General features: G+C 43.8%; 1 protein-coding gene across 1 annotated transcript in view; it reads right to left on the reverse strand.

The window, feature by feature from the left end:
* The window catches only part of RB1 (RB transcriptional corepressor 1), a 292700-nt gene that overhangs the window by 249173 nt on the left and 19609 nt on the right, over positions 1 to 23918 (reverse strand). Inside the window, exons 2-3 of the mRNA XM_068267730.1 lie at positions 18656 to 18773; positions 16086 to 16198 (exon numbers count right to left, since the gene is read on the reverse strand). Coding sequence (XP_068123831.1) covers positions 16086 to 16198; positions 18656 to 18773 — 231 coding nt within the window. The remainder of the gene's footprint in view (positions 1 to 16085; positions 16199 to 18655; positions 18774 to 23918) is intronic.

Below are 23918 nucleotides of genomic sequence, written 5' to 3' on the forward strand. Positions count from 1 at the left end.
GATTATTTCAAACATGTTCGATTGGATTGCGATCGTTTTTTCCGTCGATTTTGCATACCTATCATGAAAAAAACGATCGAAATCCAATCGAACATGTTTGAAATAATCGAATCGATCCGTTCGATCCCGGGAATCGAACGGGAAATCTCATCGTGTGTACCCAGCATGAGTGATAGCAATAGTTTTCTTAAAATAGCAAAATATAATGGGATATAATAAAAAATATATAAAAAGGCTGGTCTTACCTTGTTAATTAAGTAGGCCTTGGTAAAATAAAGAACGTTTTATTGAGCACTAAAAAGACAACGCGTTTCATGGCTTTAGCGGCTTCCTTAGGTCGTATACAGTGCCTTAAGATGCACCGGCTCCAGTACTGGGCACCGGTGTCTTTAGTGCTCAATAAAACGTTCTTTATCTTACCAAGGCCTACTTAATTATTAAGGTAGACCAGCCTTTTTATACATTTTTTTTATTTATTTATACCCCATTATATTTTGCTATTTTAAGAAAGATATTGCTATCACTAAGACACACTTGATTCTTCTGGGTGCCTCCTACTACTCTGTTAACTAATGGTTACCCCATTCTCGGGGAGTCAACCACCCTGGGTGGTTCTTTTTAAAGGGAAGGTTCAAGCAAAATAAAAAAATGAGTTTCACTTACCTGGGGCTTCTACCAGCCCCATGCAGCCATCCTGTGCCCTCGTAGTCACTCACTGCTTATCCAGTCCTCCGCTGGCAGCTTGCCGACCTCGGAGGTCGGCGGGACGCATTGCTTACATTTTTACGCATTCCCGCTAGTGCAGGAACATTAACACATACATTTTTACGTGTTACTGGTTCAATGCAAGTAAGTGAAACTCATTTTTTTATTTTGCTTGGACATTCCCTTTAAGGAGCAGGCCGAGTGGAGACGGTACTTCTCCACATGCTCTCACTGAGCGGTTGCCTCTTGTCTGAAACCCTGCCATGTGAGTATACTTCTAACCTCATAAAAATTACACTCTAAACAATAGCGATAATGCACTAGAGTGGGCTCCCTGTCTTCTCTTGTTTTTTTTTGTTTTTCTACAAGCTCGGTAGTGATTATTATTATTATGTATTTATTTATAAAGCGCCAACATATTCCGTAGCGCTAAGCAATGTAAGAAAAACAAGGGATACATAATGATACAGATTATCTGGTTCTTTGCTTCTTCTGGTAAAAAATAGCCAATAACCTCTGAATGAGGTGCCGATCATGTGATTACACCTAACATGACGCTTGCGTAGAGGCTCAAAAGTTTGTAGACTAAAGGCCACACCACCCATTCTCTGTAGTTCTCTAATAGAGATAACCCAAAACGATTGTCTCAGTCGTGGATTATCTAACATGTCTACAAGGCTTTAGTGGTGCCTTAGATTCAGGAATCCAAGAACAGCCTAGATGAAGCAATTTAGTTGGGAGGTTCAATATACTCTAAAAAACAAAGACATTTAAGGACAACAGGTGGTGATTCATCTTCCAATTCTCAAACAGGCTGAGTCTCAACACAACCATTTACGATACACTACTGACAAAACAATAGCTCACTGGCCACACCCTTCCAGAAAAGGATCAGTCCCTATCAGTAACAACATTGCGCCACAATCTGTGCTCGGAATGTCCTTCTCACATAAGTACTTGTTATTACAATGTGCGAGCTTTAGCCGTCAACGTTAAATCATCTCATAGGGTTACATTAAATTAGCCTTTTTGTATTGTTTAAACATTCCTCACCCTCACTGAGACATGGCTCATCCCCCTGACTGTACCACACTTGCTGCTCTCTCCTATGGTGGACAACACCTCAGCCACACCTCCAGACCTGACAGCAGGACTGGGGCAGGTCTGCTCCTCTCTCCATGCAGTACCTTCTGGGCCCTCATACCACCCTCCTCCCTGCACTTATTTAAAGCCCATGCAACCCACCCAACCCCCCCCCCCCCCAAAAAAAAAACACACCTCTTAAAGATGGCCTATCCACCCCCTACCACACAGTAACTCTCTGCTGAATACTTATTCTACAGCCCTTCCTAGTGTGTCCATACCGCCCCCCCCCTCCTTAGATTGTAAGCCTTTGGCATGGTCCTCCCTTCCTTAGTGTATTCCATGTGCTCTTTTCCTATGACTGCCTCATACTTGAATAACTGGACCGACCTAACCAGTCCCAAATCGCATGATCATGTATCTTGTACCCGGTTTGCCTTGTATATATGTCTTATGTTGTATAACCTTGTTAAAAGGGGGGGGTGCGGGGCTTCTAATGGTCCCCTGCAGACATCCTGTGCCCGCGCAGCCACTCACCGATGCTCCGGCCCCGCCTCCGGTTGACTTCTGGAATTTCAGACTTTAACCACCACCTAACGCCGACAGGCGTCGGCAGGTCGAAGTGGTGTTTCCGTGAACAGCCTGCGAGCCTCCGATCGGAGGCTCGCAGGCTAAATGTAAACCCGCGAGGAAGAAATCCCCGGTGTTTACAACCATACAAACCAAACATACAGCAGCGCCGTAGAGGAGATCGGCGATCAGAGGCCGGGGATCGCCGCCGTCTGATAGGCTACAGCCTATTAGAGGCGGTACAGGACGGATCTCCGTCCTGTGCCGCCCACAGCCAGCGCAAGAGGTAGGGAGGGAGAGAGGGAGGGAGGCAAATCGCTGCAGAGGGGGGCTTTAAGGAGCCCCCCCACTTGGCCACACAGAGTGTTGGCGATCAGACCCCCCCCAGCAGGACATCCCCCTAGTGGGGAAATAAAAGAGGGGGGAGGGGGGTTTGGGAAGTCTGACCGTGCCTGCCTAAATCACGATCTGTGCTGCGGGCTGGAGAGCCCACGCAGCACAGATCAAACAACAATCCCCTGGTCCTTAAGTGGTTAAAGTCTGAAAACCACTGCACCTGCGTTGCCGTGTCCTCGCTCCCGCTGATGTGACCAGGAGCGTACTGCGCAGGCCCAGTATGGTCTGTGCCTGCGTAGTATGTTCCTGGTGACATCAGCGGGAGCGAGGACACAACGCAGGCGCAGTGGTTTTCAGACTTTAAAGTCTGAAATTCCAGAAGTGAACCAGAGGCGGGGCCGGAGCATCGGTGAGTGGCTGCGCGGGCACAGGATGTCTGCGGGGGACCATTAGAAGCCCCGGAAAAGTTCAGCACATTTTCCCCCGACCCCCCTACAGTATTCCTTTAAGTTACATCTGCTTTATTCTGCACCATTGTATGTATTTACTGTCCACAACGATGTAATATGTTGGTGCTTTATAAATACAATAAATACTAATAATAAATAACAAACTGTCTGTCATTGTTATACTACAACTGCTTGTTCCAAGCTTGTTCAACTGTATTGATACTCTATCTGGATGTTGCTGCGGTTGAATATATTTGTAAATATTAGAAAAACCTCTAGCGGATGTCATAACATTTAATTTATTTTTTTGTTCTTTGATATGAAATTCCTTTCTTGCTAACCATTTCCACGTGCTTGTATATTATGTAGGTTTCCTGGAGCCCACTCCTGTGCCGATGTTCAGAATAGCGCAGCGGAACACAATACTTTACCTGCTCCCACACTTCTCTCTTTAATGCAGCCACGCACTGTACAACTCCTCTCTGCAGCTACCATTCTTTTGTGTCATGTAAAATAGTTTGCTAGTAAAAGTGCAATATTTAGGATGAAAAGAAACCCAGCTTAAATGTATTGCCGTGATACAATGAGGGCAGCCATGTTCTGTTTGTCACACTACACTGAGGCAAGCTGATAGCATCTCCAGCCCTCAGCTTGTGGAAAATTTCACTCCCCCTCCTCCTCCTCCCCTCTGAAATCACTGGCTAGTAACCTCCTCCTCCTGCCCAGACTGAGCTCCCATAAGCCCTTGCTACCTGAGACTGAGTGCCAAGGCTCTCTGAAAAGCTGTGGGCGAGGCTTGTTTAGTTTATAGGGAATTAGAGTATTAAAACAAAACAAAAAAGTATTTGGCTTGAGGAATGCCCCATAAACTATATGAAAGGAACACAATTATGCAATGAGTAAAAGTTTATCTCGGATCCACTTTAAAGCAGCTATGAGTGCCCCATAGTTCCGGGCAGGGTCCAGCAACCTAGAGTCCTATTTAACACTGAGTTAGTAATGCCCGTTTATTAATACAACTCACATAGTGTTAGTACAGCAACAAAGTGACCCTGCAGTCTCATAATCATTACGTTCTTCATTAATAATTGAAAATTAGAGATGGACAATGACAGGCAAACAATTTTGACTTGCATGACCATTGAAAAGAAATTCCTGTCAGTGCAGCTTGGTCCCATTTCAAGCTGCATTAAATCTGCATGCAAGTTGGATTTCTTCATGACCATACACACCTATGGGGATCTTTCACAAATGCAGCTACTGTTGCTTGTATCAATGGGAAAGCTTTGCTTAGTAATAGTGGAAGAAACTAAAGAACTGCTTTTTAAGAGGAAATTCTGTGCATTCATTTTTCCTGAAAGCCTTAAAGTCAGGTGACGTATGCTAGCAGCTGCTATATTCCTGTGGGAGCACAGAAAGTCAAGCAGCTATAAATCAGATTTGCTTTTCTATGCAGAGTTACATTTTAAGGTTTATGGTCCTGCAAGCCTTTCTAACGTGAGTCTGTCTCAAGCTGCACAACTATCTGGGTCAGTACAGATTGTGCTTTTCTTGCCTTTGTGCTCATTAAATGTAACCTAGCAGCATGGTTTATGGAATATAACTACTCCACACTGTGAAAGAACTCTAGCTCATGAAAGCATTTATAGGCATACATTGGAAAAGAGAGACGGGAATACTTGGTGTCAGGTGAAGCCTCTAGTGGTCAGCACTACTGCGGATATTCTACTAAAGCTTTATCTACACTAACCCTTCCCCTACATACTCAGAAAAAACTTACCCTCCCTCTACCCTACACATAACACTACCAGTCCATTCCTGCGCATGTCTTATTGGGTGCAAGTCCGGCTCCCAATTCATACACTGCTGCTATAGCTGCAATTAACATTGTTAGTTGAAAAGAGTATGTAAACCGAGACAGATAATTCGAGTGCCGCCATTGACCTCAGTCACTAGTGCAAAAAAGTGGTACTCTGTGCTGCCATACCAGCTCTCAACCTTCAAGGCACAAGAGCTCAGAAAGGGTTCTGTAGCATCTGGCTGTTTTTTCCTTTGTGAAATGACATCACATGCAGCTTCTTCCTGATTTGCATAACATATTTAAGATCGAGGCGATCTCTGCACTCATATCTCCTACACACTCCAAACTGAGGGGAGGTTTGGAACTACCTCTGTGCCAAATTGCAGCACTCTCAGCCCAACGGGTTCACAAGATAGCTTTGATATATCTATTCTTAGGTGTACTAGGGAGCTTGCAAAATTTAAAACACATACAAATAAGAAGCACATTCCTCCCAGAGTAAAATAAGCCATAAATCACTTTTCTCCTATGTTCCTGTCACTTACAGTAAGAAGTAGAAATCTGACAATACCGACAGATTTTGGACTAGCCCATCTTCTCATAGGGGGGTTCCCAGGGTTTTCTTTATTTTTAAAAGCACTTAGTGAATGGCAGTTGCTCCGTCCAACTGCCAAAATAGTGTACAGCGAGTAGGAAGGCTGGCCAGCATCATTGTATAAATCTTTTTCAGGGAATGTCTTTATAAAGAATAAAGGCCATGCTGAGAATCCCCTATGGAGAGATGGACTAGCCCAAAACCTGTCGGTAATGTCAGATTTCTACTACCTACTGAAAGTGACAGCAACATAGGAGAGAAGTAATTTATGGCTCATTTTACTCTGGGAGAAATTTACTTCTTATTTGTGTGCGTTTTAAAGTTTAACATTTTCGCGACAGTTCCTCTTAACTTCTCTACCACCGCTCCACACCAATGGACCTCCTAACGCCAATTGGCGGCAGGTCCTGGAGCCGGCTACTGAAGGAGATCGCGCGCAGGGTGCACAGTGCGATCAGCAGCAGCGCTGTACTGGGGACAGCCATGTGACCAGGCTGTCCCCCTGGGTGACAGGAGAGCGATCGGCTCTCATAGGCAGAAGCCTATGACAGCCGTTCGCGTGACTGGCACGGCTGGGGGGGGGGGGGGGGGGGGGGGAGGAGGGTGTTTCTAAAAAAAAACACAGAATGAGTCAAAAACAGTAAAAAAAAAAAAATTAATATTAAATATAAATATATAAATGTATAATTTAAATATTTATAAAATAAATAAACACAAGGGGGCGATCAGACCCCACCAACAGAGAGTTCTGTTGGTGGGGGGAAAAGGGGGGGGGGGAAATCACTTGTGTGCTGTGCGGCCCTGCAGCTTGGCCTTAAAGCTGCAGTGGCCAATTACACAAAACACAGCCTGGTCTTTAGGGGGGTTTACCACTGTGGTTCTCAAGTGGTTAAGAGTCTCTGAAGCGGATAAAAATTATTATTTTTACCAGGTAGTTAGCTTCAGGAGTATGAGGAGAGTTAAACCACTGCATCCCTACAGCAAAACAAGGGGTTTATACCCCCCAAATCCCAGGGCAAACAATCCACGACTTTCAAAGTCGTGGATTTTGCTGCCCGGGGAGGCAGAGCTTAGGGCTGTAGCTCTGCTTCTACTGAAGTCTATCTCCGTGCGGATCGCCACCTCTCCCAGCCCCTCTAGGTGAAAGGCGGCTGAGAAGGGTAGGAAAAGGCGGCGATGGACTTCAGTAGAGGCAGAGCTACAGCAGAAAGCTCTGCCTCTGTCAGGAAGCGCTTCCTGGATTTTCCCCTGGGGATTTGGGGGGGGGGGTCTACAGCCCTCGTTTTGCTGCAGGGATACGGCGGTTTACCTCCTCTCATCATACTACTGAAGTGAACTACCAGGTAAAAATAACAATTTTTATTCGCTTCAGTATCTCTATATTATATTGTAGAAAGCATGACACAGCACTGGCATAGCTGCCTAGTGGAAGGCAGAGAAATAGCAGAAAGTAACAGTGTTAAAAAAAAAAAAGTATATTTCATTAGCAATTCTCATTCAGGGGACAAGAATGGCTACCTGAATGAAAACTGCAAACAGAATTGTGGCAAAACAGCAGCTATTTTGCAGCAATTTGCAGTCGCAGTTTGTAACAAGGCCTCAAGCGAGATGGATGAACTTGGGTAACGATATAATAAAAAGGGGTGTGTCTCTAAGGACATTTAAAAATAAAACAAAAAACGATCTGCTTGCCAGCAGTAAACACGATTCCTCCCTTGCTCCATGAAGCATTGTTTCTATGCTTAGCTTTTTTCCTTTGTTTTGTAAAAATAATAATAATAATTAAAAAAAAAAAAAAAAAAACAATCTTACAGTTACTCTTAAGATTTGCAGCAGCATGGGCTACAGTATCTTTTCTGTGAGATCAGACTAGGACTAGCTTTAACTCCCCCTGCGCATCAGCAAGACCTGGGCACATTGGTACGACCTGGTCACCAGTTCACTGGTTGACCTTCCCTGATCCACTTTTGATGGCGTCTCACCACTTGATACTAGTAACATCCCACAAGACCTGCCAGTTTAAAGATGCACAGACCTATGCGTCTAGTCCAGACATGGGCAAACTTGGCCCTCCAGCAGTTAAGGAACTACAAGTCCCACAATGCATTGCAGGAGTCTTACAGCTGCAGTCATGACTCATACAGGCAAATGCATTGTGGGACTTGTATTTCCTTAACAGCTGGAGGGCCAAGTTTGCCCATGCCTGGTCTAGTCACTAGAGACTCACCACATGTATATCTAGGGTACTTATGTTTGCCTTGGGTGGTACTTGAAGCAGCTCATATCAGAAATAAAACTTTACACAGATACCCTAATCATACTTAAAGGGACACTTAAAGGAATACTATCGATGTATGCATTTATTTTTAAATGCTGTATGTTGTAGCACACATTAGGGCAAGTACTAGGAGCAATTTGATTCCTCACACAGCTGTTCCTATCAGCTGTAAAATCCTCCGTCAGTTTTGGCGTCAGTGTTGGATACAAAATGTATCTAAATACTGAGCTCCCAGAGGGCTAGACCATGTCTCTGCACAGGGGAGTTGCTATCAACTCCTCAGTTTCTAGTTTAATTATCACCTTGCTGAAAGAATCTTATTCATATGGTGGTAAGGGGTTAAATATTCTAGCAATGTGTGTTTATTATCTTTGCTTCTCTTGACTGATAAAGATACTAATAATGCTAATTGTAGACAGTGGTCTGCCCCTCTCAGCAGCTTGTAAAGTGGATGCAGCCTGGAGTGAATCACCTCAAGCAGGCAGCCAGTCTGAGTGTAAACACAGACTATTTCTTTAGCTAGTTATATTCCAGCAATATTCCAGCTCATTTAGTTACCCGTTACCACCTCAGATCAGCCTATTTCTCCTCATGCCTGCTGAATGCTGTGAGTGACACAGTGAAATATATTTGTGAGCTGTGTGACAGAGTAACCAAGCAGCTCAGGGTGACCCAAACTACTATGAGCTGTGTGAGAAATTAATTTTTAAGCAGGGATAGCGAGAGAGAGACCTTGGTGAATAAATAAAGTGCCCCTAGCACTAGTGGTAATGTGTACACTAATATAGAGTATTAAAAAAAAAAGTCGTTTCAATCGATAGTATTCCTTTAAGTCAAACAAAAAAAATGAGTTTTACTCACCTAGGGCTTCCAATAGCCCCCTTGCAGTTGTCCGGTGCCCTCGCCATCTCCCTCCGATCCTCCTGGCCCCACCGCCAGCCACTTCCTGTTTCGGAGACAGGAGCTGACAGGCTGGGGACGCGAGTGATCCTTCGCGTTCCCAGACACATTAGCACCCTCTATGCTGCTATATGGTATATGATATTTGCTATAGCAGCATAGATGGCGCTATTGTGGCCAGGAAGGCGAAGAATCACTCGCGTCCCCAGCCTGTCAGCTCCTGTCACCGAAACAGGAAGTGGCTGCCGACGGGGACAGGAGGATCGGAGGGAGACGGCGAGGGCACCGGACAGCTGCAGGGGGCTATTGGAAGCCCCAGGTGAGTAAAACTCATTTTTTTTTTACCTAATTGTCCCTTTAAAGGGATACTTAGAGGAACTGTAACGTGAAAACGTCCCCTGGGGGGTACTCACCTCGGTTGGGGGAAGCCTCAGGATCCTAATGAGGCTTCCCACGCCGTCCTCCGTCCCTCGTGGGTCTCGCTGCAGCCCTCCGTACAGCGGTGACGTCATTATTTACCTTCCCGGCTCCAGCGCAGGCGCTCTGACGGCTGTCGGCTCCGAAGTAGGCGGAAATACCCGATCGCCGTCGGGTCCGCTCTACTGCGCAGGCGCAAGTCTCCGGCGCCTGCGCAGTATAGCGGACCCAGCTGAGATCGGGTATTTCCGTCTACTTCGGAGCCAACAGCAGCCATAGCGCCCCCGCTGGAGCCTGCAAAGGTAAATATTGAAGTCACAGCCGGGTCTGTCGCCGGCTGTTCGGAGGGCTGCAGCGAGACCCCCGTGGGACAGAGGACGGCGTGGGAAGCCTCATTAGGATCTGGAGGCTTCCCCCACCCGAGGTGAGTACCCCCCAGGGGATCTTTTCATGTTACAGATCCTCTTTAAAGGGTAACTGAGATGAAAAATAAGGCAGCCTGGATCCTCCCAAGAAATTCGGCCACTCAGCGCAGGCACTGTCCAGCCGCATTCTCCACTGCGCACTCCCATTGCCTGACGCAGAACGCTTCGAGCGAGAGTGCGCAGTCAGGGTGCGCATGCCCTAATTTGTAGACGTAACAGACCGCCTAGCAGAAGATCCAAGTGGAGGAGAATGACAGCGAGGGACTAATTAGCCTGAAGAGGGCTGGAGGAAGCCCCAGTTATGTATAAAACTTTTTTTTTTGTTCTTCTCAGTTTTACTTTTATCTACTTTTGGATCTCACAAATACTACATAAGCAATATTATTAGCATTACTATTGAGAATACAAGTAGGGCCGACATCTTCTGCAGAGCTTTACAGAGTTCACAATCATGTCACCAACTGCCCTCAAGAGGAGCACAGTCTTCTCAGTGGAAATAACGTACAATTCATTGTGTTGATCCATGTAACCGTGAGGTCCATTGCAAAGGACATGTCATACATAGTACTCCATTTATGAAATATCTAGAAAAAAGTCATGCAAGACAGGACTTTGCATTCTGCTACTACAACGTAGACAACAAACACTTTAGAAACTGACTCGTCTGAAGTATCCGACAACAAATCCATTTGTCCATTGGTCTCTGTAGCGGAAAAATGACCCAATTTATTCTCCAGTGTGGACCTAGCCTTATACCCACCTCTTGTTGGCTAAGGGCAGTTTGAGGGTTATCATTGCAGGATAGACATATAGGATAATACATATCCATCTATCTATACACACATTAACACAAGTCCTCCAAGTTATTATTATTATTTAGTATTTATATAGCGCCGACATCTTCCGAAAGCGCTGTACAGAGAATATAGTCTTGTCACTAACTGTCCCTCAGAGGAGCTCACAATCTAATCCCTACCATAGTCGTATGTCTATGTATGTATTATAGTCTAGGGCCAATTTAGGGGGAAGCCAATTAAGTTATCTGTATGTTTTGGGGATGTGGGAGGAAACTGGAGTGCCCAGAGGAAACCCACGCAAACACAGGGAGAACATACAAAACTCCTTGCAGAGGTTGACCTGGCTGGGATTCGAACCAGGGACCCAGCGCTAACCACTACGCCACCATGCTGCCCCGGTTACCAGGCATTACAGATGTAACCTGCATGTGTAAATTAAAAACATGCCCGGTATCAGAGCCGTCTCACCCAGCAGGCAGCTATAAATTCCTGCCTGGAGCGGCAGGAGGAGCCAGGAGCGCTGTTGAGAGTTGAGAGAATAAATGCCTCTCAGCCCACTTAGGTTTCAGTTTACACAGCAGCAGCTAACAGCAGCGCCTGACTGGACTCATAACTGGATTCACTGACTGATTAATTCAGTTTCTTCAGCTCAATGATTCAAAGAACCACAGTACTGAGTCAGTGAGAGAAGGCTCGGAGTACAGCATCAGCTTCTGAGTTCTGACTCTTCACTCTGATTCACTGATTCATTCAGTTCCTCTCTCTCTGCTACTAGTAACTGAGTGGATGTAGAGACTTGAGCATAGCAGGATTAGCAGCCAGGCATGGACTGCCCCCCAGGCTTTTATTCGGTGATTTAGGGATGGTCTGGTGTATTCAGGTTTGTTGTTGTACAGTGATGTGAAATACTAGGCTAGCTGATAAAAGTGCAATTAGAGGACAGGCAAGCTAGTAAATATACACAGCATGATGCAGAACTTGCCTGGAGGGTCCCTGGGAAAACATCTGTCTTGTCTCTCCCCATTGTTATAATGACTGCATGTGCAGATATGGTGTTAAACAGGTTGAAAAGTTTTGACAGTCCCTAGACTCCAGGAGGACTCCTTTTTGACTTGTGTGAGAGACTTGCAGTGACAGGAATCCTATTACTGGCAACTAGTCTCTGTGTAATTTGGGACTGCAATACAGATTAGCTCTCTGCTCCATCTCCTGCTATTCTCCTTTAGACTGTAAGCTCGCAAGGGCAGGGCTCTCTCCCCCTTTTGTGTCTTGGAAATCATTATACATTTTATTCATCATGTTATTTTTATCACCACAGGATTTCTCGCCTGGAGTGAAAAAATGGCTAGAGACGCCCCTGCCTGGCATGCTAAATAACAGACTTGAGCATTGCAATGGCAACTTAAAGAGGAACTCCAGTGAAAATAATGTAGTAAAAAAAGTGCTTCATTTTTACCATAATTATGTATAAATGATTTAGTCAGTGTTTGCTCATTGTAAAATCTTTCCTCTCCCAGATTCACATTCTGACATTTATTACATGGTGACATTGTTACTGTGGGCAGGTTATTTAGCTGTTTCTAGCTGCTCTGTCTGTTAGACAGCTAATAACAGCTATTTCCTGTCTCTGAACATTGTTACATTGTGGCAGTTTGCCAGCAGTACCGCGGTATTCAGAGCCTCTTGTGGGAGGGGTTTCAGCACAAAATCAGTCACACAGCGCCCCCTGATGGTCTGTTTGTGAAAATCATTGTCTTTCTCATGTAAAATGGGGTATCAGCTACTGATTGGGAAAAAGTTCAATTCTTGGTTGGAGTTTCTCTTTAAGGCAAGATGCTGGTCAATAACTACTGGTTTTGTGGCGCACTCCTAAGCATAGGTTTTCTTTTATCTTAATATACACTTCAAACCTCTTTAAAGATCCTCTGTCACGAAAATATTGAAATTTTAAATACATGTAAATATACACAAATAAGAAGTACATTTCTTCCAGAGTAAAATGAGCCATAAATTACTTTTCTATGTTGCTGCTTGGTTACTCTGCTTGGTTACTCTGTTGTACTCGACCAAGCCCTATTTCATACAGCCTTATCAATCCCTGCCATGTACTGATGAGGACCAAAAGTCCGAAACAGGCTGTCTACATGTGGGTTTGGTATGGCTGTGTAAAACTTAAAGCTATAGGCTTGCTATAAACCAGCGGTTCTGGATGCTTGCTTGGCTTAACAAGGGCGGAAAGGGATAATTTGCATATTTAGTAGGTGTGCATTGTGGGTAACCACAAATGTTCATTTATAACTGAATTATTGCAAATTTCCTTCTGTTTTAAGAAGGCGATTACACCAAGCTTTGCTTTTTTAGTAGGAGGGCTTTTTGGTTCCTTTCATCCCCCTATACATTCCTAGTAGTTTGGGTCACCCTAAGCTGCTTGGTTACTCTGTTGTACTCGACCAAGCCCTATTTCATACAGCCTTATCAATCCCTGCCATGTACTGATGAGGACCAAAAGTCCGAAACAGGCTGTCTACATGTGGGTTTGGTATGGCTGTGTAAAACTTAAAGCTATAGGCTTGCTATAAACCAGCGGTTCTGGATGCTTGCTTGGCTTAACAAGGGCGGAAAGGGATAATTTGCATATTTAGTAGGTGTGCATTGTGGGTAACCACAAATGTTCATTTATAACTGAATTATTGCAAATTTCCTTCTGTTTTAAGAAGGCGATTACACCAAGCTTTGCTTTTTTAGTAGGAGGGCTTTTTGGTTCCTTTCATCCCCCTATACATTCCTAGTAGTTTGGGTCACCCTAAGCTGCTTGGTTACTCTGTTGTACTCGACCAAGCCCTATTTCATACAGCCTTATCAATCCCTGCCATGTACTGATGAGGACCAAAAGTCCGAAACAGGCGGTCTACATGTGGGTTTGGTATGGCTGTGTAAAACTTAAAGCTATAGGCTTGCTATAAACCAGCGGTTCTGGATGCTTGCTTGGCTTAACAAGGGCGGAAAGGGATAATTTGCATATTTAGTAGGTGTGCATTGTGGGTAACCACAAATGTTCATTTATAACTGAATTATTGCAAATTTCCTTCTGTTTTAAGAAGGCGATTACACCAAGCTTTGCTTTTTTAGTAGGAGGGCTTTTTGGTTCCTTTCATCCCCCTATACATTCCTAGTAGTTTGGGTCACCCTAAGCTGCTTGGTTACTCTGTTGTACTCGACCAAGCCCTATTTCATACAGCCTTATCAATCCCTGCCATGTACTGATGAGGACCAAAAGTCCGAAACAGGCGGTCTACATGTGGGTTTGGTATGGCTGTGTAAAACTTAAAGCTATAGGCTTGCTATAAACCAGCGGTTCTGGATGCTTGCTTGGCTTAACAAGGGCGGAAAGGGATAATTTGCATATTTAGTAGGTGTGCATTGTGGGTAACCACAAATGTTCATTTATAACTGAATTATTGCAAATTTCCTTCTGTTTTAAGAAGGCGATTACACCAAGCTTTGCTTTTTTAGTAGGAGGGCTTTTTGGTTCCTTTCATCCCCCTATACATTCCTAGTAGTTTGAGTCACCCTAAGCTGCTTGGTTACTCTGTTGTACTCGACCAAGCCCTATTTCATACAGCCTTATCAATCCCTGCCATGTACTGATGAGGACCAAAAGTCCGAAACAGGCTGTCTACATGTGGGTTTGGTATGGCTGTGTAAAACTTAAAGCTATAGGCTTGCTATAAACCAGCGGTTCTGGATGCTTGCTTGGCTTAACAAGGGCGGAAAGGGATAATTTGCATATTTAGTAGGTGTGCATTGTGGGTAACCACAAATGTTCATTTATAACTGAATTATTGCAAATTTCCTTCTGTTTTAAGAAGGCGATTACACCAAGCTTTGCTTTTTTAGTAGGAGGGCTTTTTGGTTCCTTACATCCCCCTATACATTCCTAGTAGTTTGGGTCACCCTAAGCTGCTTGGTTACTCTGTTGTACTCGACCAAGCCCTATTTCATACAGCCTTATCAATCCCTGCCATGTACTGATGAGGACCAAAAGTCCGAAACAGGCTGTCTACATGTGGGTTTGGTATGGCTGTGTAAAACTTAAAGCTATAGGCTTGCTATAAACCAGCGGTTCTGGATGCTTGCTTGGCTTAACAAGGGCGGAAAGGGATAATTTGCATATTTAGTAGGTGTGCATTGTGGGTAACCACAAATGTTCATTTATAACTGAATTATTGCAAATTTCCTTCTGTTTTAAGAAGGCGATTACACCAAGCTTTGCTTTTTTAGTAGGAGGGCTTTTTGGTTCCTTTCATCCCCCTATACATTCCTAGTAGTTTGGGTCACCCTAAGCTGCTTGGTTACTCTGTTGTACTCGACCAAGCCCTATTTCATACAGCCTTATCAATCCCTGCCATGTACTGATGAGGACCAAAAGTCCGAAACAGGCTGTCTACATGTGGGTTTGGTATGGCTGTGTAAAACTTAAAGCTATAGGCTTGCTATAAACCAGCGGTTCTGGATGCTTGCTTGGCTTAACAAGGGCGGAAAGGGATAATTTGCATATTTAGTAGGTGTGCATTGTGGGTAACCACAAATGTTCATTTATAACTGAATTATTGCAAATTTCCTTCTGTTTTAAGAAGGCGATTACACCAAGCTTTGCTTTTTTAGTAGGAGGGCTTTTTGGTTCCTTTCATCCCCCTATACATTCCTAGTAGTTTGGGTCACCCTAAGCTGCTTGGTTACTCTGTTGTACTCGACCAAGCCCTATTTCATACAGCCTTATCAATCCCTGCCATGTACTGATGAGGACCAAAAGTCCGAAACAGGCTGTCTACATGTGGGTTTGGTATGGCTGTGTAAAACTTAAAGCTATAGGCTTGCTATAAACCAGCGGTTCTGGATGCTTGCTTGGCTTAACAAGGGCGGAAAGGGATAATTTGCATATTTAGTAGGTGTGCATTGTGGGTAACCACAAATGTTCATTTATAACTGAATTATTGCAAATTTCCTTCTGTTTTAAGAAGGCGATTACACCAAGCTTTGCTTTTTTAGTAGGAGGGCTTTTTGGTTCCTTTCATCCCCCTATACATTCCTAGTAGTTTGGGTCACCCTAAGCTGCTTGGTTACTCTGTTTTTCTATGTTGCTGTCACTTACAGTAGGTAGTAGAAATCTCACATTACCAACAGATTTTGGACTAGCCCATTTTCTCATGGGGGGTTCTCAGGGTTTTCTTTATTTTTAAAAGCACTTAGTGAATGGCAGTTGCTCTGTCCAACTGCCAAAAAAAAAAAAGTGTAGTGAGCATGGAGGCTGGTCAGAATCTTTGTATAAATCTTTTTCAGGGAATGTCTTTATAAAGAATAAAAGTCCATTCTGAGAATCCCCCATGAAGAGATGGATTAACCCAAAACCTGTTGGTAATGATAGATTTCTCCTACCTACTGTAAGTGACAGCAACATAGGAGAAAAATATTATATGGCTCATTTTACTCTGGAAGAAATGTACTTCTTATTTGTATGCGTTTTAAATTTTAAGATTTTCGCGACAGTTCCTCTTTAACCTCGTCTCCCCCATGCAAGCTGGTGTTGCCAGAGGGGCTTAGCCAGACAGCATGGGGTTCCAGCAATTCATTTGTTTTTGTTACTTAACTCTTCACTCCCTGATTAAGCATTACAACCTCAAAGTAGCAATACGAAGATAAATGTACATCATTTCATTTACAAGCCATACCTTATATCTAAAGCCTTTACAAGCTCCGTGAAGGTGAAGGTAATGTCATCAGCATTGATTGCAGCAATAAAAAGACTGAGACCCAAAGATTCTATTTTCTTCATGCTGCCCCCCTGCCACAAAAATGGAAACAGCTTTATCAACATGCTAATTTACAAAACACACGATTCAAATCAAACATATAATGCCAATGTTATGGGTTCCTATTTTGGTTAGGACACTAGAAAAGCCACAAATGAAGGGGTGACATACAAACTCCATGCAGGCAATGTCCAAGCCCAAAGTTTGAAAAGGTGAATAGTCTAATCCATACTAGTCACTTCCTACTGCTGTGTTGCTGAAAAATGCACAGGAGTGTGCACTGCGCAAGTGTGCTCAGGCCTGACAGCATTTCCAGTAGAAACCGCGATTGCAACAGATTTTTCCTGTCTAATTGCTGTGCGATCTTTGGAGCAATTGCAAAGTCCCATTCAGTTGTACTGCATGGGTCCCAATCACACCTAGAATGGAGGATGCAGCCAGGGATGGACATAGTCAGCCAACTTCGCTACGCTGGAAGTACGCGTAGTTTTACACAATTACGTTTCGCCAAACTACGGCTTCAAAATCAAATATTCGCTTTGTATGCATTTCGTAGTCTACTCGTTAAAATATGCAATTACGGGTAGTGCAAAGCGTAGTGTATGCGGATGCTTATGCCCGTAGGCAGAAAATTTTAAATGCTTATACCGGGAACTCTTCTATGCATACATTCCCCTTTCCAATGCGTAAATTTGTAAGCATACAATCGCACGCGGAAAATTAGAAGCAAGTAACGCATTCGTAGTTCACTACGCAATACACATGTTAACTACACATAGTGGGCATAAGCTACGCGTAACAATACTTCGCTACGCATAAATACGTAAGCGTAGTTTGAAAGTTCACCTACGAACTACGTTACGTAAATGCGAACTATGATGCGTAAATTTGCACTGGCGTAGTTTCTGCTCATCCCTGGATGCAGCGCGTTTGCGATTCCACAAGAACTGCATCACAAAAGTGGGAAGAGCACCATCTGAAACAGACCTGAGGCAAACGCAGTCAAACATCTGATCTGCATGCTTGCTCAGGTTCTATGACGGAGGCCACGCTCACAGCGGTGCGTTGTGGTGTGGCATAACGTCCGCTCTATAATGTGGCTCACCACAATGCACCACCTATACACGATGTTCTCAGTGCAGCTGGTGCTTTGCGGTACAATGGAGTGTATCATGGTAATACACTGCGTTACTAAAAATGCGCATGTTTACGGTTAGTGAGGCATAGTTTTCATCGACTGTATGCGACAACGCGAGGGTAACGTGTGAAGCGCCGATCTACCAATCCAATGCTTTCCTGCGGGCACAGGGAACACAATGGTCGCTGTGAACGTGGCTTAAGTATAAGAGGCAGAGAATCAGCAGGACAGCCAGGCAATGTGCATTGTTTAAAAATAAATAAATATGGCAGCCTCCATATCCCTCTCACTTCAGATGTCTTAATGGCGCTTATCTAGCTTCATTATGCTGGGTACACACAGAGATTTTATGGTCGATTTACTGTCAGATCGATTATTTCCAACATGTTCAATTTGCTTTCCGATCGATTTTCGTGCATTTTTCGATCGATTTCCGTTAACTTTAATAGGAAATAGATCGGAAAATGCTCGGAAATCGATCGGAAAGAAAAATCGAATATGTTGGAAATAATCGATCTGACAGTAAATCGACCATAAAATCTCATAGTGTGTACCCAGCATTAGAAGACACAACCTCTATGAAATCTTGTGTCTGTGTCTTGCATATATTCAGCAGTGGTGCTCTGGGAGACATCTCGAGCTCACTCCAACCTGAATTATCGCAAATTCTTTCTGTTTTAGGAAAGCAAATTTTTGTTTTTCTTAACATCTTAGTAAGGGGGCTTTTAGGACCATTGTAGTCCCTTACACACTCCAATGAGTTCTGGGTCACCATGAGCTTGCTGGTTAGTCTGTACCTCTCGGTTTACAAGCCCTACTCCACAGCCAAATTAATCCATGCCATGCACTGATGAGGATCAAACAATCCGAAACAGTCTGTATGCATGTTGGATTATTATGGCTCTGTACAATTTAACAAGCTGACACATCATTGCATTCCAGCGGTTCTGGAGGTGTGTTTAGCTTCTAAGGGTACAATGGTTAATTTGCATATATTCAGCAGTGATGCTCTGGGAGACATCTCGAGCTCACTCCAACCTGAATTAATTATCGCAAATTCTTTCTGTTTTAGGAAAGCAAATTTTTGTTTTTATTTTTGTTTTTCTGACAAAGCTAGATAAGCAAAATGGGTCTTAAGACCTCTGTTTCCACAGTTTACCACCAATGTATGGCCCTATGGAGTGTAATACGGAAACACAAAGGCTCTTGAAGAGGACGTCGGTTCCAGTGCTAGACTCCTCTCTTGCTGCACACAAGTGGTAGGGCATCAGATCTAAAGCCTAGTTTTATAACAGCGATATCGCATTACAATACCCACATAAGTAATTGTGTACACTATATAAACACATACCAATGACCGATCTGTAGAGAACAATTTCTCATACGTCTGCCAGGCTCGCTCTCTCACCAGCACAGATATATTTAGCTCCTTACACAGGTCAGCAAACTCTGGATCACCAATTTCTTTTCTGTTAGAGAAATAAAACAAAAAGAAACAGAAAAGAAGGACTGTGAAATACTCTGACAAGGACTCTGGCACTGGAATGTAGGCAAATGTATATACAGTACATCAATGCAATATATGCTACTGAAGAAACAGAAAATAATGACTGAAATAGACTGATAAGGGCACTAGCGCTGGAAGATAGGCAAATGTATATACAGTACTTCAATGCAATATATTGCTACCATCACTGCTTATACTGTATCCATAGAGCACAGTTCAATTTCTTTTAAAACTTTATTATGAGACATTTCAATGTACAGTAGTCTTTAAACATATAGCTTCATACTATTATGAAAAGCTGGCAGGCAAGCCTTTTGTTACATGTATAATACTAAAAAAAACAAGTTTCATATTTACTTCAGTGGTGTTGTAGCTCAATAGTCATCAAACAAGATGTAATATCCTAGTAAACTGAGTACATTTGAAATCGGCGCCGGTAGACTTGGGCGCAGGATACAGCGGTATATAGCTGATCCTGCTTCTGCACAAGTCCGGGCCGATTTAATTACTATTCCCCCTCCAGGCCGACATAGATAGTGGGGGAATGAAATAATTCGGCTTCCAGCGATTGCTGGAGGCCGGATTATTATGTTTTTAAGCAACTTCGGCTTACTCACTGAGCGCTGCAATAGGAATGATTCCTATTGAAGTCTATGGAGGCGCCGGCTGCGCCCAAATCTAGCAGCGCTGAAAAGCACTGCTCCGTAGTAAACTGTAGCAACAGTTCTAAATTTTTAAAGGGAACCAGAGAGGAACGGTTATAAAATATAGAACAAGCTTTTATACATACCTGGGGCTTCTTCCAGCCCCATAAGCCTGGATCGCTCCCACGCCGCCATCCTCCGCTTCCTGTATCGGCAGTACCGGGTCCCGTCACATGCGGCCAATTGTCCGCATCACAGGGGCTCCCTCCATACCCGTACGCATGAGGCTGCGCAGTAGGCAGCCTCATGCGTACGTATATGGAGGGAGCCCCGTGTGATGCGGCCAACTGGCCGCGTCTGCCGGCCGGCTGGCCGACTCGCGGCAATGACGGGACCCGTTACCGGCGGATCCAGGCAGCAGAGGACGGCGGCGTGGGAGCGATCCGTGCGAATGGGGCTGGAGGAAGCCCCAGGTGTGTATAAAAGCTTCCCCCCCCCCCCCACCAACGTCTCTGGTTCTTTTTAAGTGGGGAACATTATCAGTGTTTTTCCCCAGAAATTTTTTTCCAGCCGGGTGGCATGAAAAAGTAGCCGGGTGGGGTGAGAGAATGCAGGGCCGGTGCTTCAGTGTGCAACTCTGCTTACAGAATAGGAGGAGGTGAGCCGATGCCAGCCGGGTGCTTACAAAAACTAGCCGGTTGCAGCGCCCAGCTAAAAAAGAGCCTAAGGAGAACACTGATTATGTTGAGCATGTACAAAAAATACATATTATATGCACATTTTTGCATGCTAGGATCGTAACTTACAATCATTATATAAGCAACTCATGGTTGTGAAAATCTGCAGCAAGCTGTCCAATTTTTTTTTTCAGATCGGAATAGAATTCAAGAAACATATACAATGCAAACACTTCCATTGAAATTGCCTTGCTTTCAGTAGTAATGCGACTTTTTACAATGCAAATTCACACTCAGTGGAAATGGGCCCTTAGGAGTACTTCATGTAACTCCCTTCTCTTAGGCTCTGGATGCACCCTCCCTGTTTATAATACCCATATTCTGGAGAGGTATCTGAGATTTCTGCATGATCCTGTTCTCCCTCTAGCAGTAGCATTATTGGGAACAATGAAGAGGCAGGGACAGGCTCTGACACATGAAATTATCTGAAAGTATCTCATATTAAAATGAGAGCATTATGGCTGCCATAAACCGTGGGCCTATTCCTGACCAATTCCAGCATGAAATCTTTTGGCAATTGGCCTCGTGACACCGCCTCATCGCCTCCAGCTGCTGTCCCCCCTAGTGTACATGTAGACCCTCCCCCTGTGCCCCTGCATTAAAAAAAAAAAAAAAAAACAACTTTACATTTCTTGTCACCATTTGTCCAGGCTCACACGCGGTTGCCAGTTTACTGCACATGGCGCGTGTCGTCACATACGTGCTCTGCATGCAAACCTCGTTCACGATTATCGCACGCTGTTACCTGATCCAGCATATTCAGTAGCAGAGGTAGAATCGCACACCATTCAGTCTGGCGAGGTGCTGGACCAATGCAATAGCCAATAGAACAATCCAAAAAGTCTGCACAAGTGAGGAATAAAGAGTGACGTAACAGATGTCAATTCACAGAACCAATGACCGTTTAGGGACCATGGTGGGTCCCCTTTGTCAAGGTGTTAAAACAGAATGGGCCTCTGTTACGTCACGTCAATAAACCACGCTTCATTCTTTGCTTTAGTGTGCGGACCTTCTGGATTGTCTGAATGAGCACGTTGGCCTGAGATTCCAGCATGCCCAATAGATGCATGCAACCAATATCGGCCTAAAATTGGTCACATCGTCAATCAGGCATGCTCTTGGCGGCACCAATTTTCATCTGATTTGTTTATAATTATCGAATCGGATAATTGATCGGCCAAGTCATCTGATGTATGCCACCTTTAGTTCTCAAAGTGAACAGAAGTTTTCCCTGCTTCCACTCTGTACATTACAGGGAGTTTATCATACAATGGTCATTTTTGCCACAAATTCCACAACACTGGTTTTTGTTTACTTAGTGGCTTAATTACTTACAACAGTTCTAGTTTTATACAAAATGACATGATAATTGATAACTGCCAAAAATACACCAAGTGTAAGGGGGGGGGGAATACATTTTTTTTTATCGATTTTCAGAATTTGATTGGTCGACTCTACATCCACTGCTGTATAAGCGAAAAGCATGCATAAAAGGTACATGTTTATAATGGGGGTGCCGTGAAAACCCTTTTGGATAACCCCCAACTAAAACCTAATCTGTGTAAGTGATAAGAAGCAGAACCCATCCATTTTATTGTTTTTAAAAAGAACATTACTGGTCTTGAAGGGAACCTTAACCATAGGAAGAAAAAAAAAAAAAAAAAAAAAAAAGGTTTAAACTAACCTGGGACTTCCACCAGCCTTGTGCCCACACCGTGACACAGCGATCGTCTGGTGCCCCGCAGAGACCCTCAGTCACTTGGATGTGTGGCCCTGAACCGTGCGCCTCCTAATATCTTTCCTGTAGATGGGAGCACTGTGCACATGCGTAGTATGGAAAAATCTCTACTTCGCATGCGCAGAATGCTCCTGGCAACGGGAGCATGATCGAGCATGTGCACAGCCACGTATGCACAGTGGGCATCGACTCGCCAGTTGGCTGACCGGAAGCGGATCGCTGCGGGGAACTGGAAGATCACTTAGTGACAGAGCTGGTCTGGTAGAAACCCCCAAGTAAGTTATTTTTTTTTTTTATTTCAGTTGAGGTTCCTAAAAGGATACCATATGTACAGTGCCAAACACACTAATTATGCGGTGTTCCTTTTCTTCCTCTTCGCTGCCTGAAAGATTTAAAAGTCAGGTATGTAAATGACAGTTCCTGTCTGTGTCAGACTAAAGTATGACCCTCGCTGATAAGAAATTACAGTCATAAAACACTTTCCTAGCAGAAAATAGCTTCTCAGAGCAAGAAAGCGATAAAGAGGGTCAATAATTCATAGATTTGAGCTCTGGCATACTTCAATGAAGGTGTCATTGAGCAGAAACAAAGAAAAAGCAAAAACTTAAAAAAGTAGATTTAAATGTAAAATTAAACAAAAACAAAAATTTGCTTTCCTAAAACAGAAAGAATTTGCGATAATTCAGGTTGGAGTGAGCTCGAGATGTCCCCCAGGCACCACTGCTGAATATATGCAAATTAACCATTGTACCCTTAGAAGCTAAACACACCTCCAGAACCGCTGGAATGCAATGATGTGTCAGCTTGTTAAATTGTACAGAGCCATAATAATCCAACATGCATACAGACTGTTTCGGATTGTTTGATCCTCATCAGTGCATGGCATGGATTAATTTGGCTCTATGGAGTAAAATGTAAAATTAAACTGTGGGAAATCTAAAAATAATTTCTAGGAGAAGGAGTATAGTTGCAATTGTTTATCTTATCAGTTTATTTTCACCTCGGGTGTCCTTTAAAGTCGTGGGATCACTTTATTCTCTCATATCTTTTTCTCCTCCCTATTTTATCTATTTTCAAACAGCTGACTAGACAGAAAATGTAAAACTTCTGCAGTGGAAAAAAAAAAATTACAAAATGGCATTGCTACTGAGAGCCAAATCCCATGACACCTAATGGAGGTCTCCTTTCAGGTTTGTGTTCTCGTGTTCTTGTACAGGAAGAGCAGTCTATTGGCCTCCTCAGCTGCTGCAGGATACATTGTAGAAAACACAACAAACGACTGCAGCTGTGGACTCATTCACCACAACAGCTGCTGTAGGGAAGCCTAGAGCTCATCCTGCAACAGCTGAGTGAGACCCTCAAACAAGATGAAAAGGGAAAAAAAATCCAAAAGGCTCTTCATTTATCTTAAAGAACATTGCTACCAGAGTGACACGAGTATTTTGTAACCCTTTCCAATCCTTATTCCTGACTATCCACATGATTTGAAAAGGGGGGAGGGATGGACACATGGGTGATCTGTGTGTTCCTGTTGGGGAGACGGTAGGATGAGCTGTCCGTAAGTGAGGGTGTTTGCAGACGCCAGCGGCTTAATTATGCGATGCAGTGTGGTGCCGACGTGGATGAAAAGTGACGGAATAGAGATACAGTATATCGGCTAAGTTTATTGGGGCATAATGGTCTTAAGGTGACCATACAATAAAATACATTTTCCTGTTTAACTAAAATAATTGAATGGAGAGGAAATCTAGAAAAAAAAAAATGTTCATCTTTTTTTCCGATAAAAATCTGATCAGATGTGTTGAGGGCGAAAAAAAAGGTACTTATCCATTAGCCGGGCGCATCCGGCAGGTTGCGACAAAACTCCACCAGAGTTGCATCTTTCCCTACTATCCATGGCGGCCTTGAGGGGGAATAGTAATTAGCGCCACCTGCCGGATGCGCCCGGCTAACGGATAAGTACCAAAAAAAAATCACCTAGAAAAATA

This window comes from Hyperolius riggenbachi, chromosome 2 (assembly GCF_040937935.1).
Source record: "Hyperolius riggenbachi isolate aHypRig1 chromosome 2, aHypRig1.pri, whole genome shotgun sequence".
NCBI classification, from domain to species: Eukaryota; Metazoa; Chordata; class Amphibia; order Anura; family Hyperoliidae; genus Hyperolius; species Hyperolius riggenbachi.